General features: G+C 47.4%; 1 protein-coding gene across 1 annotated transcript in view; it reads right to left on the bottom strand.

Moving 5' to 3' along the window:
* Positions 1–13801, bottom strand: part of GASK1A (golgi associated kinase 1A) — an 81833-nt gene that overhangs the window by 17717 nt on the left and 50315 nt on the right. The window contains exon 2 of the mRNA XM_017954693.3: positions 8166–9452. Coding sequence (XP_017810182.3) covers positions 8166–9452 — 1287 coding nt within the window. The remainder of the gene's footprint in view (positions 1–8165; positions 9453–13801) is intronic.

Below are 13801 nucleotides of genomic sequence, written 5' to 3' on the forward strand. Positions count from 1 at the left end.
GCCGCACAAAGAAGGGAACAACAGTCAGTCACAGGGGCCTACTTGAAGGTGGAGGGAGAGGATTGAAAAACTACCTCTCGAGTACTATGCTTATTACCTGGGTGACAAAATCATCTGTACGCTAAACAACCATGACACACAATTTACCTGTATAACAAACCTGCACATGTACCCCTGAACTTAAAATAAAAGTTTTAAAAATAAATAAATAAAACCTACCTAGGCTGGGCACAGTGGCTCACACCTGTAATTCCAGCACTTTGGGAGGCCGAGGCGGGCAGATCACCTGTGGTCAGGAGTTCAAGACAAGCCTGGCCAAAATGGCAAAACCCCATCTCTACTAAAAATACAAAAATTAGCCAGATATGTTGGTGGGCGCCTGTAATCACAGCTACTCGGGAGGCTGAGGTAGGAGAATCACTTGAACCTGGGAGGCGGAGTTTGCAATGAGCCAAGATTAGGCCATTGTACTCCAGCCTGGGCGACAGAGTCAGACTCCGTCTCAAAAAAAACAAAACAAAACAAAACAAAAAACCTACCTGGTGGCAGATTGTGCTGGTAGCAAGAAAAATAGATGTTTTAAAAAAGAAAAGAAAATGGGGCAAAGAATATGGATAGTATTTTTGTCTTTTAAAAGGCTTTTAAACAGAAGCAGGACTAAGATTGAGGCCAAAAAAAAAAAAAATCAAAAGAGGTACTCACTTTCTTTTTTTATATATATACTAAAAGAATAAAGATTTTTATTAAGCATTGTAAGTTGCATTCAGTAGCCTTCAGATACACCACAATCCATCAACAGTCAATCAAACCCAACAGCAGTTCATTCTTGCACAATCCATGCGTCAGGGCCGAACTCCCTTCAACTTACAGTAAGATCCTACTTAGTTCTTGTGGGCAGGGGTTGGGGATTACACCTCATTTCTGATCACTAATGTGATGAAGAGCATCAGAAGTATATGAAAATGATAAGAAGTGATTCTGATTTCAAAGTACATTGTTTGGAAACATTAACAAAAACATCAAAATGATAGGAACATACCTGCTTCTACTAAATTCTCAATGGGAAAGTTCTCAAGAACAAGCATTTTGTTTCCTGCTACAGAATGGGGTGTGTGTGTGTGTGTGTGTGTTTTTAAGATCAAAGGGTTTTTTCCCACAGAATTTCATATTTGCTAATATGAAAGCATAAAACAGCAACAAAGAACAACAGTACATACAGCAGTGAATACACCAGTGTAATATTGATGTTCGAAATGGCTAGATAATTTTGGGGGGGCTTTAGAATAAATGCAACAGAGGTCAATAATCATAAAATTGCAAGGTTAGCACAAGATCAGTCAACGACTAAACAGAGTTAACATATTTTCTAGGACTATTACTGATTATTAGCATTTTTGTTTTGCAAATGGGCACATACTGATAAGAATGGAAGAAAGGACGATAACATGCATAATATTAACTACACACTTCAAAAATTACGAACCATGCAGAAGTTTAGCTCAAGTAGTAGTACTAAAGGTCTACATCCGATTCAAAACCACATAGTTCATTGATCACAGATGCATGGTGTGAGTCACGAAAAGTTTCAGAACACATTGTGTTGATTTTGAAAGGTCATTTGCATCTTCTATTTCAACTTTATCTCCATTTAACTTGCTCATAAGTATGTATGATGTATTGTATATTTAAAATCAGCAGAACAGCAATATTACTGTATAATTTTTTAGTTTTGATAGTTGCACTTTTTTTTTAACACAAAAGAACCACATCAACAGTGATGAAATTTAAGAAAGAAAAACTGTGGTTGTGCCTTATTTCTTTCATAGTCATAAACATCAAACCTTAAGGAAAGCTTCATTGTGAAACAGCAATGCAAAATCAAATATAATGGCATGCATATGGTGCCAAATACTAAAAATTGTATTTTAAACTACATATACTTCAAGACTGCCAAAATGTGTTTTCTTTATACTTCAAGAAACACAATTATAGGCTTTTGTCATAACCAGTTTATTAAACTTTATGTGTACCTCATTTTAAGAGTGGGAGTCAAATGCTCTTCATTTTCTTTCTCTTTTTTGTTTTATTATAGCATTTTGACTATAACTGGTTAAAATTTAAAATGTATTGTTTAAATCTCTGATATTAAAAAGGGATCTGAATTTCCAAAGTCCTCATTTTTCTCTTACAGAAAGGACAAAATGTACATAACTGCAAGTTCTTTCTCTCCAGATATTCCTAAATCCTTACCTTCCAGCATCCTTCACCCTCTATAAAAAATACATTTACTCTTCTTTATTTAAGACAGCTGCCTCCAGAGCAGCTTCTCTGCCACAAGGGCTGTCTGTACTTAGTGCATTTAAATGACGATTTGTATTGCACGTTTTAGAGTCATTATTCAAGACACTTTCAGAGTGGCTGGGGGCCCTGGCATCACCTGGGGTCCCGTTCATCTTGGGAGTTGGCTTCTCCTCAGCCATCACTCCATTTTCAGCCAGGGACCCGTCTGAAGACAGAGGACTTCGATTCCCCAGATTTTGACTTAGGTTCTGTGGCCACTTCTTCCGCTGAAGCAGCATAAGGAGGTCTGCCCTGAATTGCTGCCTGGTTTGAGGTACTCACTTTCAGAAGTGTTGTGCAATCGCAGGGTCAGCACCCAAGAGTGAGCATGCTCTTAATTTTCTGCACCTTGGAAACCTCCCTTGCCTCACGTGTTAGTTTTCTATTGCCATGTAAGAAATTACCATGAGCTCAGTGGCTTAAAAGAACATATCTATGATTTCACAGATTCTGTGGGTAAGGAGCCTATACATTTTTGCTAGGTTCTCAGCTCAGGGTTTCCCCAGGCTACAATCAAGGTATGGACCAGGGCTGGATCTCACTCTAGCTCAGGGTCCTCTCTTAAGCTATTCAGGTTGCCAGCTGACACCATTGCTTGCAGTCAGAGGACTGAGGTCCTCAGGGTTGCCACGGTCCTTCTAGATGTCTCCTCTCCCCATAGGCAGTTCATAACATGGCTGTTTACTTTTTTCCTTGAGGCCAGCAGAAGATTCTCTGGTGCTTCACCTTCTTTAAAGATTAGGTCAGGCCCACCCAGGATAATCTATTTAATTAACTCAGAGTTAACTGATCGTAAAGTAATCACTGGAGTAACATTCCTTCATATTTGAAACTGGCCCAATTTTCCAACTAGCTGGATGCCCACAGAACTGAAGCTTAAGAAACGTACATTTGTACAATAAAATGTACCTGCCGCCTGTCGACCGGCTCCTCTTCCATACCCCTAATTCCTGTTTTCCCCCACTGGTTACAATGACACTAGACCGCCTGCTGCCTGTTAACCAACTCCTCTTCCTTGCGCCTGTTGTTTTCCTTCCTGGCTATATAAACTCTTAACTTTGGTCAGGGAGGAAGGATGGATTTGAGATTTGGTGCTCTGTCTCTCTGGCTAGCATCGCTGGTAAAATAATAAAGCCTTCTTCCCTGGCAACACTTGTCTCAATGATTGGCTTTCTGTGAGGCAAGCAATGGGACCTAAACTGAAACCCTGGTGTTCAGTAACAAAGTTTGGTTCTGACCAGAAACACCTTGCTTGTGGGTCGGCTGCCACAGGCTGGGAGAGTTTCAGAAGCCTCCGAAGCTGCTGCCTGACTACATTTGGCCCAGTGGTTGGCTTTGGGCTCTCTCTCTGGCCTCGTCACCGCTGGCCCCAACTGCATTCCTGATTGTCTAGGAAGCCTTTGAGATTTGACATGTGCATCCAGACAAGTGAGTGGCTTTTGTGGGTACCAGACAGCAGGATTGGCTCCTCTCAATTTGGGAGCTGAAGGAATATCCATCTGCATGTTGAACAAGCCCAACTGACTGAGAGAGGAAAGCATCCTGATTGTTTCAGTTTGGAAACTCTTAGGGCTTGTTGCTTGTTGCAGCGGTTGAATTGTATTTTAGTGACTCTGTGTGTGTGTGTGTCAACACAGTCATGGGAGGTCAAAGTTTGATCCCAGAGTGCAGCCCACTTGGGTGCACTCTTCAGGGTTGGTCTGAATGTGTTGTAGGCTGATGGAGCCAGGGAAAGTCTACAGCCATAGCACCCTGAATGTGCCCGATCTCATCTGATCTCGTTAGTACGTGATGTGCTGTGGTGCTGCTTGGCCCAGTGTTCTCTGGAGTCGGGGGCAGGGGTGGCCTTTAAAAAAACAAGCTGCCATAGAAACTGCTTTACCCAAAATTTTGGTTTGCAGCGTTGATTGTGTTACCTATTGGAGCAAGCAAAGTTTAGCCATGTGAACATGTTCATAAAACAGTGAGTTTGTGTTGCTATCTCATGGCTAGAATTCTGACATAAAAGCTATTGAATCTTGCCGGATGTGGTGGCTCATGCCTATAATCCCAGCACTTTAAGAAGCCACAGCAGGCAGATTGCTTGAGCCCAAGAGTTCAAAACCAGCCTGGGCAACATGGCAAAACTCTGTCTCCACAAAAAAATTCAAAAATTAGCTGGGCATGGTGGTGCACACCTGTAGTCCCAGCCACTCAAGAGACTGAGGTGAGTGGATCAATTGAGTGCAGGAGGTCGAGGCTGCAGTGAGCTGTGATCGTGCCACCACATTCTAGCCTGGGCAACAGAGTGAGACACTGTCTGAAAACACAAAACAAATCAAAACAAATATCAAAAAAACTATTGGATCTTTGTGTGTGTGTGTGTGTGTGTGCATGTTTAGATGTATTTACACATACTATATATTGTATCTACCAAATTGGTTTATAAATACAAGAATGCTCATAAATAAGTCCAAGTGTTTTTCAAGTCCGTGTGACTTAAATAAATTTTTAATAAACAAACTGGCCCTGAGATTTTGGTAAAGTAAAAATAGGAGTGGCTTTGGGATTGTCAGCATACCCTTTTGACTGGGTTTTATCTTTGTCTCTGCTAGATATTTTGAGGTGTCAAGGTTTGGCACAGAAGGTTATAAAACTATGATAAACCCAGCCACAACAAAATGATCTCTGTGTGAATTTGTTTTCAGCCTCGGCCACCAGAATGAGAGCAGACCTGAACCCAACCCACAGCTTGCAGCTCAGCTCAGTTGAACCCAACTGACCCACAGATCCTGGAGCAAGAATAAAGAGCTGGCATTGTAAGCTATTGAGTTTTGGAGGTTTGTTACATACACAGTGTTATTTCAGCAATCACTAATAATACAGAGTGTTATATGGGATTTGTGAAGCATAGGTAGGCTTTATAGGGTGTATAAGAGATGTGTATGTGTGCAGGGCTTGTGTTTTGTGCCTAAGTAAATGGGATGTGGAGATGTACACAGGAAAACAAGGCTTTCTACAGGATAAAACCTACCCCAGAGTGGGCTGAACGCAGTTTGTACCCAGCCCCTGATCAAAAGGTTCCTGGGCAGGAAAGCCCACATTCTATAGCCCTGCATCTCTCTGACTTGCCAGTGGTTTCTAGGAAGGTAGCATTAGCCAGACAGGGGGTGTTTGACTGGACTGGCATTCAACAAAGCAGGGAAGAAGTGGCACGAGTCCAGCCGAGTCATGTCTGCCCATACAACCAACCTGTGTGTGTTTTGGCTACAGAGACTTGTCCCCACAGCAGGGCTTGGCAGCTGAGGAAGAGTCCCACGCTGCAACCCTGAGAGGTGAACAGAGGGGCTCTGTGTGGAGCAGAGAGCAGCTGCGAGCACATCAGCTGGACTGGGGCTTTGCAAGGAGCTGTACCTCAGAGATCAAGGCCCCAGGACACCCCTGCAAGCATCCCCTTTTCCTGCCCTCATTCATGGACAGCTGAAGAGTGACTGTGATTCAGAGACTGAGCTCCAGAGTCAGACCATCCAGGCTGCTGCTCAGCCCACCAGCTGCCACCTTGGGCAAGTAACCTAACTTCTCTGGGCCGCGATTTCTCACTCATAAGTTGCCATGAAGAGTGGATGAGTAAATTCCCGTAAAGTGGGATGGTACCTGCTTATTATTGAGTGTGTGCCATCCTCCAGGCACTGTACTAAGTACATTACATGAATGACCTTGCATCCAGAAACTAAGCGTGATCAATGTTATTATCTGACGAAGGCTGGCATCCCCAGAGGACAGACCAGGATTCAACTGAGAGCAGTTTACTTGTGAGCTAACTCCAAGAAACACAAGTAGAGTGGGGAAGAGTCAGCAGTTACCACTGTGAATAACTGGGCTCCAATCCTGCCAGATTAACTGAGAGGTGTGTAGAATATGCATACAGGGCATCTATACACCTACTCTCCTCAGTTATAGTTGGAGGCTGCTCCTGGAGACAGCCTTGTTTGCTCACGACTGTCCCAGCTTCAGCCCTGAAAGTCCTATGATCTATGAACTGGGAAACCCCTCCTTCCCAACCTGCATGGTTGGCCACGCTACTTGGAGTGTACTCATCCCCAGCACTTCCAGTGCAGCAAGCGAGCAAGCCTGCAGATGCAGGTGCCAGCAACCAGGAGTATACCAGGTACTAAATGGTCAGGCTCAAGGGGATGAGGCTGGGGTGCACAGCCCCATTTTGGGGTGAGAAAAGTAGAGCTGAGAAAGGCTAGGTAATCTGCCCAGGAGTACACAGTGGGAAGTGGCCTGGGGGTGGGGGTTCAAACCCATGTCGGTCTGATGCCAAGGCCCATGCTCTTGACCATCAGGGTCCATAGCTCCTCCTTCCACATAGCAGCAACGGGGACATAGATTGGAGGAGCTGGGAGGACGACAGGAGAGCAGCTAATCTCGTGACTGGAAACAGACTTATCTGTAGGCAGACTGGCGTAACATTCAAGAGGCCAGAAGGACAGTAGATGAGTGTCGGACAATAAAGAGGTAGAGCCTGTGGCCAAAAGGAGAGTACGGCAGCCTCCACAGGGGGCAGCAGATGCTCAGCTCAGGCTGCTTCCTGCTGTATGGGAATGAAGGACCAGTATTACTAAACCATCCAATTTTTCAAGGGAAGCTGGATTTTTATAGTAAATCTCTGAAGTATTACATATTATCTAAGAATTTTCTAAAATAGAAACCCAAACCCGTGTGAATGAAAACACCGCACATTGGTCCACTCACCTCTGCACGTAACCCTAAGGGCTGACATTGAGGACCCTTTTCTTCAACAGGGGTCTCTATAGAAATGGGGGCTGGCTCCATGTGCATTTGGTGCACACATCCACCCTCACTGAGCTTTATCTGTTTTTTGTCTTTGTTACTGTCTGGCCATATTTCCCTACATGTATATCTATGGCAGACATCCAGCTCATGGGCACCAGAACAGCCACACTGGTTGTTAACAGATCAGTAACTAGCTGGTGCCTGTAGTCCCCCAGTCAGCCCGTGTACCGACAGTCCAACCCCTTCCCTGGGATTCCCACACTACCCCTCGATCCAGCAACTCCAGAGTTAACTCCTGACAGGTCAGGGGCCTCAGCCAGCGCAGATCCCTCTCATTCTTCAGTGCCCAAGCATCCTCCCTTTCTCTCTCCCTCTCCCATTCTCTCCATCGCTATCTCCGTCTCTCCCTCTCTCACTTTTTAAAAAATTATACGACCATCTTGAATCCTTGTTGAGTCAAAGATGTAAAGTTATAAACAGTGGTGTGCTGGTAAATGTTGAACAATCAGCTCTCCAGGAGTAGAGGGGAGTCCTGATTTGTAGCATTTGCTGCTTTCCATGGTGTAAACAGATATTCACACCCTGATGGATTTCAAGCTACCAACATGAGCAAATGTGGAGTTGTTGAGAGATGTGCAGTGGCACACCGTTAGCCAGCATTTATTACATAGACACGAAGCTGCAAAAGCACAGATGATAGGAAAATACTTAGGAAATAATGCATTCTGAGTAGTTATTACCTTCGTTGCTAATATAATTTATTATTGTTTCTACAACTCAATTTTTTCATAATGCCTGTGTTTCACAACTAGGTACAAAATTCCTGAAAATTTTAGCCATCAGCTCTTGTGAACTGATGAGCTGGCTCTGGTAACCACTGGATAAATAAATAGAGGAAGGAAAATTACAAAAACAGGTGCTTGGTGGTCAAAAAACCAGGACGTAGGGGAGAGTCACCATCCAACCTCAGGTGGGCAATTCAGGCCTCTCCACCCGGAACCCCCTACCTCTGCAGCTCTCTACCCCCACTGCCCAACCCCACCTACCTGCAACAGGAAGTCGAAGAGCGCCAGGCGTGCCCACTCGGTATGATGGATGCCCAGGCATGGGGCCTGGCCTGGCCAGCTGCAGCCGTGTGCCAGCAGGGCCTGGTACTGCAGCCAGCCCAAGGCCAGAGAGTTCTGATCCTCATCCGGGTCACTCAGATGCTGCACATCGGGCGCCCACCAGATGACAGGCCTCGCTCTACCGTCTGTGTAGCGGTAGGGCAGGAGGGGGCTGTGGAAGCGGCGGGCCACGGCAGGTAGGCTCCGGCGCAGCCCCAGCACGCGATCTACGTGGAAGGACAGGACCTCAGGCAGGTCCCCAGGCCTCTTGATCAGGCCACAGAGCCCCTGGGAGCAGAGTTGGCTGAGCCTGGGAGAGGACATGCCCTGAAGGGCACCCTCAGCGGAGAAGCCAACCTGTAGCACCTGCCCATGGGCGGGGACCCTGGCTTTGCCCCCCACCTCCCCCTGCGCCAACAGCCGGAGCATCTGCACGTCGTGGTCTGTCAGCCACGGGGGAGCCTGCCCACCAGTCCTCGAGCTGCTCAACAGCGTCTCAGCGTCACACCATACTGACCCTTGCAGCTTCTCAACAGAGCCAGGCCACTGATGAGCCCCTGAGGCCAAGGTGGGATCCTCTGCTTGTCGCCCACCAGTCAAGGCTCTGTTCTCAGCTGCCAGCAGATCCCTGCCTTCTGCTGTATGGGGCCAGAATGTCAGCCCAGCAGTAGCTCTCCAAGCCCGTAAAGCTGCCAAGTCGCTCCCTGGGAGTGGACCGACCAGGGCGACCATCTCACTCTGTGTCTCTTGGATGGGACCGCCATGCTGGGGGTGACCCAGGTCTTTGGCTCCTGGATCTCCGACCTCATCCTCCCTCAGGAGCACAACATGCTGAGTACTGAGTCTTGGATGTCCTGACAAAGTAATGTCCCTCCTGACCCTTCCTGGATGCCTGAGGTACCCTCCTAGGGACTCCCTGCTTCTGTCCACTCTTGCTCTATGGCCTTGCTCCTCAGCACAGACCAAGATGGAGCTCCTGGGCAAAGCACGGCCTCTCCAGAAGCCCATGTTTCTTGCCCGCTGCCTCCGGCTGGAGCTCAAAGCCTGCCGGATACGGGTTGCAGGGGTGCCAGTTACCCCCTGAGGCTCCATGGGACCAGGGTCTGGGCCGGCAGATGGGCGCTGTGGGGGAAAGCGGGTGACAGCCATCGCAGAGAGGGTCATCAAGAGGCAGAACGCTATCACTGGCCGCCTCTTGCCACGCAGCCTTCTCCAGAGCCAAGACGCCTGGGAGACAGGGTAGAAAAAAAAAGCTTAAGACCTGGGAAATACAACAGCTCAACCCACAAAACAATGGGGATGGGAAGCAAAGGAGATGCCCAGTTCATGAGAGACTGAGAAGAGCACAGCCCAAGTGGAGGGACAGCTGGCTGCCTTCAAGAGAGGAAATGGGCAACTCCAGCCAACTGCACTCCTGCTTCCAAGCTTGGCTTGCTTCTCCTTCTAGGGCAGCCTCTGCTGAGGCCTGCAGACCCATGCTCTTCTGCCCTATTCTCCCTTCGAATAAACTGCCATTACAACACCGTCACCATGCACCTTAAGGGGTTTTTCTCATGTCTGTCCCCATCACCAAGATCTGGCCTTCTCTTTTTGTCTCCATGGGCCCATTCTGGCAGATCTCTTGATGTCCCCACACACATGCCCTTACCCTTTTCCAGGCACATGGAAACCCAGTCAGAGATGACTTTGCCAGCCTCCTTAGCAACAGGGTGTGACCACATGACCAAGTCCCTGACTATGTCATGAGAGCCAACCACTTTTGCCAGCCCCACATGCTTCAAAGGAAGTTGGCTGCCCTGGCCTTTCTCTCTCACCATCTTTGCTGGTTGCACACAGATGTGGCAGCAACAGCTCTGCACATGTTAGCAAGAACACACCCTAGGGGCAGTGATTTCTCAACACGTAGTCCTTGGACCAGCAGTATCAGTATGACCTGGGAACTTGTCAGAAATGCAAATTCTCAGGGCCCCACCCCAGAACTACTGAATCAGAAACAGGAGCTGGGCAGCCTATGTTTTAAGAAGTTCTCTGGGTAATTCTGATGTGGGCTTAAGCTTGAGAGCCACTGCTCTAAGGCATCATGAGCCACAAGAGGGAAGGAACACGGTGTCTGGAGCAGTGCAGCCTGCAGCTGGGAGTCTCTGAGCCTTTATGTGACAGACCTACAGGCAGAGCCCTGGTACATAATGGGATTCAACAGATATGTGACTGACAAAATGAATGGAAAATCTAGTCCAAATCACCAAAAAAAACTCCCCAAATTAAGTTTACTTATTAAATCCATGAGATATTCCTTAGAGATTTTTGATACTGTATGCAGTGTGAGGCAATTTGCTGGAATGCACAGAAAAGGCACACAGGTAAAGAGAATTTTAAAGGTGTCAAAGAAACAACACCCACAAAACAAACCAGATTCCACTTTTTTCCCTGCATGTGCTTGCTCTTCTGAAAAGCTCCCTTGTGGGTGTCAAAAGAGTATTATCCAGGATCTGCAGTGGACATGTGGGTGAAGTCCATCATCGGTAGCCTCCTTCTTTCTCTCAAAAGTGCCACCTTTATCCCCCACAATCTACCCGAGCCATATCTATCCAGGGACCCCGATCCATGACCTAAGCTGATGGGGCCATCCTGGATCCTGACCCACAATGGACCAACAGATCCTCACCCCCAACCCAGTCCTGGGAGCATGGGCTTGTGATAAATCAGCAAGGCTGACTTGTCCTGCTCATGAAATAGAGAGCAGAGGCCCATTGCCACCCAGCCAAAGATGACAGCAGTGGGCCATACTCTGCTGAGAGCCAGTCTGCAGGGAGAGAGAAGGAAACACTTGCATAGACAAACCAGAGATGAAAACAGAAGGAAGAGCCTTGCCCAGCTTTCTGCGCTGCGGTTCCAGTTCTGAGCCTGGCCCAGGAACAGCAGTAGCCACTGCCTAGGGCTCTTCGGGACTGAGCAGCATCCACGTAACCCATTCTCCCACTACACCTGAGCTGCGGATCGTGGGTACTCCTGCTACATGCAGCCAAAAAGGCCTAATTCAGATCATCTCTGAGTTCCCTTTCCTCTACAATTAAAAGAGCATTTCCTGGCCGGGCACGGTGGCTCACGCCTGTAATCCCAGCCCTTTGGGAGGCCGAGGTGGGTGGATCACTTGAGGTCAGGAGTTTGAGACGAGCCTGACCAACATGGTGAAACTCTGTCTCTACTAAAAATACAAAAATTAGCTGGGTGTGGTGGCGCATGCCTGTAATCCCAGCTACTCAGGAGAATCACTTGAACCTGGCAGGAGAACCGCTTGAACCCGGGAGGTGAAGGTTGCAGTGAGCCAAAATCACACTATTGCACTCCAGCCTGGGTGACAACAGCAAAACTCCATCTCAAAAAAAAAAAGAAAAAAGAAAAAGTCCCAAAAGAGCCTTTCCTCCTTCAGTACCCATTTGACCTTCCCCTTCCTTCCAACCTCATGGCCTGGAGGAATGCCGCCCCTCATGAATTTCCTAATTTGTCTGCATTTTCAGTCCCTTTTAAGTCAGTGACAGTTGCTGCAGGAGCCAAACGCATTTCTCAGCACCGTAAACATCAGATAATAATCAAAAGGAAGTAGAAGTGGGAAATCTCAGTTACAACCCAGCCTTAAAGTTCCTCCACACTGGTTCTCTCCCTGTCCTAACCCCTTCTGCTTCCTGGACATGAGGCCAGCATCTCCCTCTTAGTGCCTCCATGAATGGTGCACTGATGTCTCTCGGCCCCACTTTTGCCAAACACCTCAGCCACAGGAAGCCAGTGTGTGGTGGTGGAAGGAACGCTGGACGGGAGTCAGCAGGCTGCAGTCTGTGGGGCCACCTTTACCCACTCTCTGGACTAGCTTCCTCATCTACAAGGGGTTGGGTTGGATGAAATAGCCTTTGAGGTCTCACTTCCCCCAATACCCAGTGATGCTAACTCTTGGTGGACAGTGGAGGTGAACTGACTCAGCTGTGGCCTCCCCTGAACCTCCTCCTGTCCATGACAAGCACCTGTAGCAGAATAAAGCTGCACAAGAGAACCCACACACCACCATTGCCCAGTAAGTCAATGTAGGCCCTTAAGAGTGGCTTTCAGAGAAAAGGGTTGAGATGAGGGTTTTCTGCCCCTGCCCAGTCACCACTGGGAGACCCAATCACCCACCTTGGCCTGAACAGTAAGACCATGATAACCAAAGCCTCTCTTGCAGCTCTGAACTGATCCCCCAAGACTCAGTGGGACACGCCAATACAGGGTGACTCAGGGCCAATGGACACTTTCCATCTACCTGAAGTTGCTGCTGGAGGGACCAATTAAGCTAACCTTTCCTCCCCGACACGTGGAGGGGAGGAGACAGTAGAGAAAACCCCTCTGGCCTCTGGCACCCACGTGCTAAAATATCTTCCCCCATCACCTGACACCCCATGCATTCATGCTTCTGTGAAGCCAGCAGGTGAGCCTATGTCCCAGGGCCACAAAGCCCTGCTTGGACACCTTGCTTAAGGAGGGGTGGGGTGGGGACCAGCAAGCTAAATAAACAGTGGGGAAATCAGGTGAGGTCATGCTTCTGATGTCCCTCTCACTTCAGCCAGGGCCTTCAGGACCACAGGGCAGGGAGACAAAGCCTAGAGAATATTTTTCTTGTCAGTTGTGTGGTCCTCTAGACAATCTGTGTTCCCCAAACCTGGATTGCATCTGGAATCTCCTCCTGCTTACCAGAGATGGGACAGAACAATGGTTCTTAAACTTGCTCTGGGGCTTCCTTCATGTTCTACCATGGGGTGGGGGGTTAGGAGATGACTCTGTGTGCTCTGCATTTGCCACCGCCACCCACACCCACATACACTTCCACCAAGGGAGCTCTGTGTTCTTTACGGCGGGTTTAGCTAATTTACATTACTTGATATGCCATACATGTTTAGTCTTAGTTCTGTTGTAATATTTTATGTTATATTTTCTGTATTGTAAACTCAAAATAAAATTCTAAGCCCCCTTACCATCTGAATGGACCCCTCCTTTTGGCCAAGGGCCTTCCAAAGTTAACCTGAAAAACTGGTTGAGGCCATCATGGGAAGAGGAAGCCAGACATGCCTCATTATACCCTTATCCCTTTTGAAATTTAGGCCCAGCTGACCAGCATGGACATTAACACAGACCTTAAGACTGATAGAACAGCCTCTTTGTCTGATAAGAAACATTTACAATCTATTCCCTCAAGCCAGCTACCTAGAGGCTTTTATCTGCATGATAAAACCTTGGTCTCCACAAGCCCTTATCTTAACCCAGACATTCCTTTCTATTGATTCTAAGTCTTTAGACAATAACGTAACTCTTTCAATTACCAATCAGAAAATCTTTGAATCTACCTATGACCTAGGAACCCCTGCCTCCAGTTGTCCTTCCTTTCTGGACCAAAGCAATGTACATCTTAAATGTATTGATTGATGCCTTATGTCTCCCTAAAATGTATAAAACCAAGTTGTAGTCTGATCACCTGTTCTCAAGATCTCCTGAGGGCTGTGTCACAGGCCATTGGTCACTCGTATTTGGCTCAGAACAAATCTCTTTAATAT

Source organism: Papio anubis, chromosome 2 (genome assembly GCF_008728515.1).
Source record: "Papio anubis isolate 15944 chromosome 2, Panubis1.0, whole genome shotgun sequence".
Classification (NCBI taxonomy): Eukaryota; Metazoa; Chordata; class Mammalia; order Primates; family Cercopithecidae; genus Papio; species Papio anubis.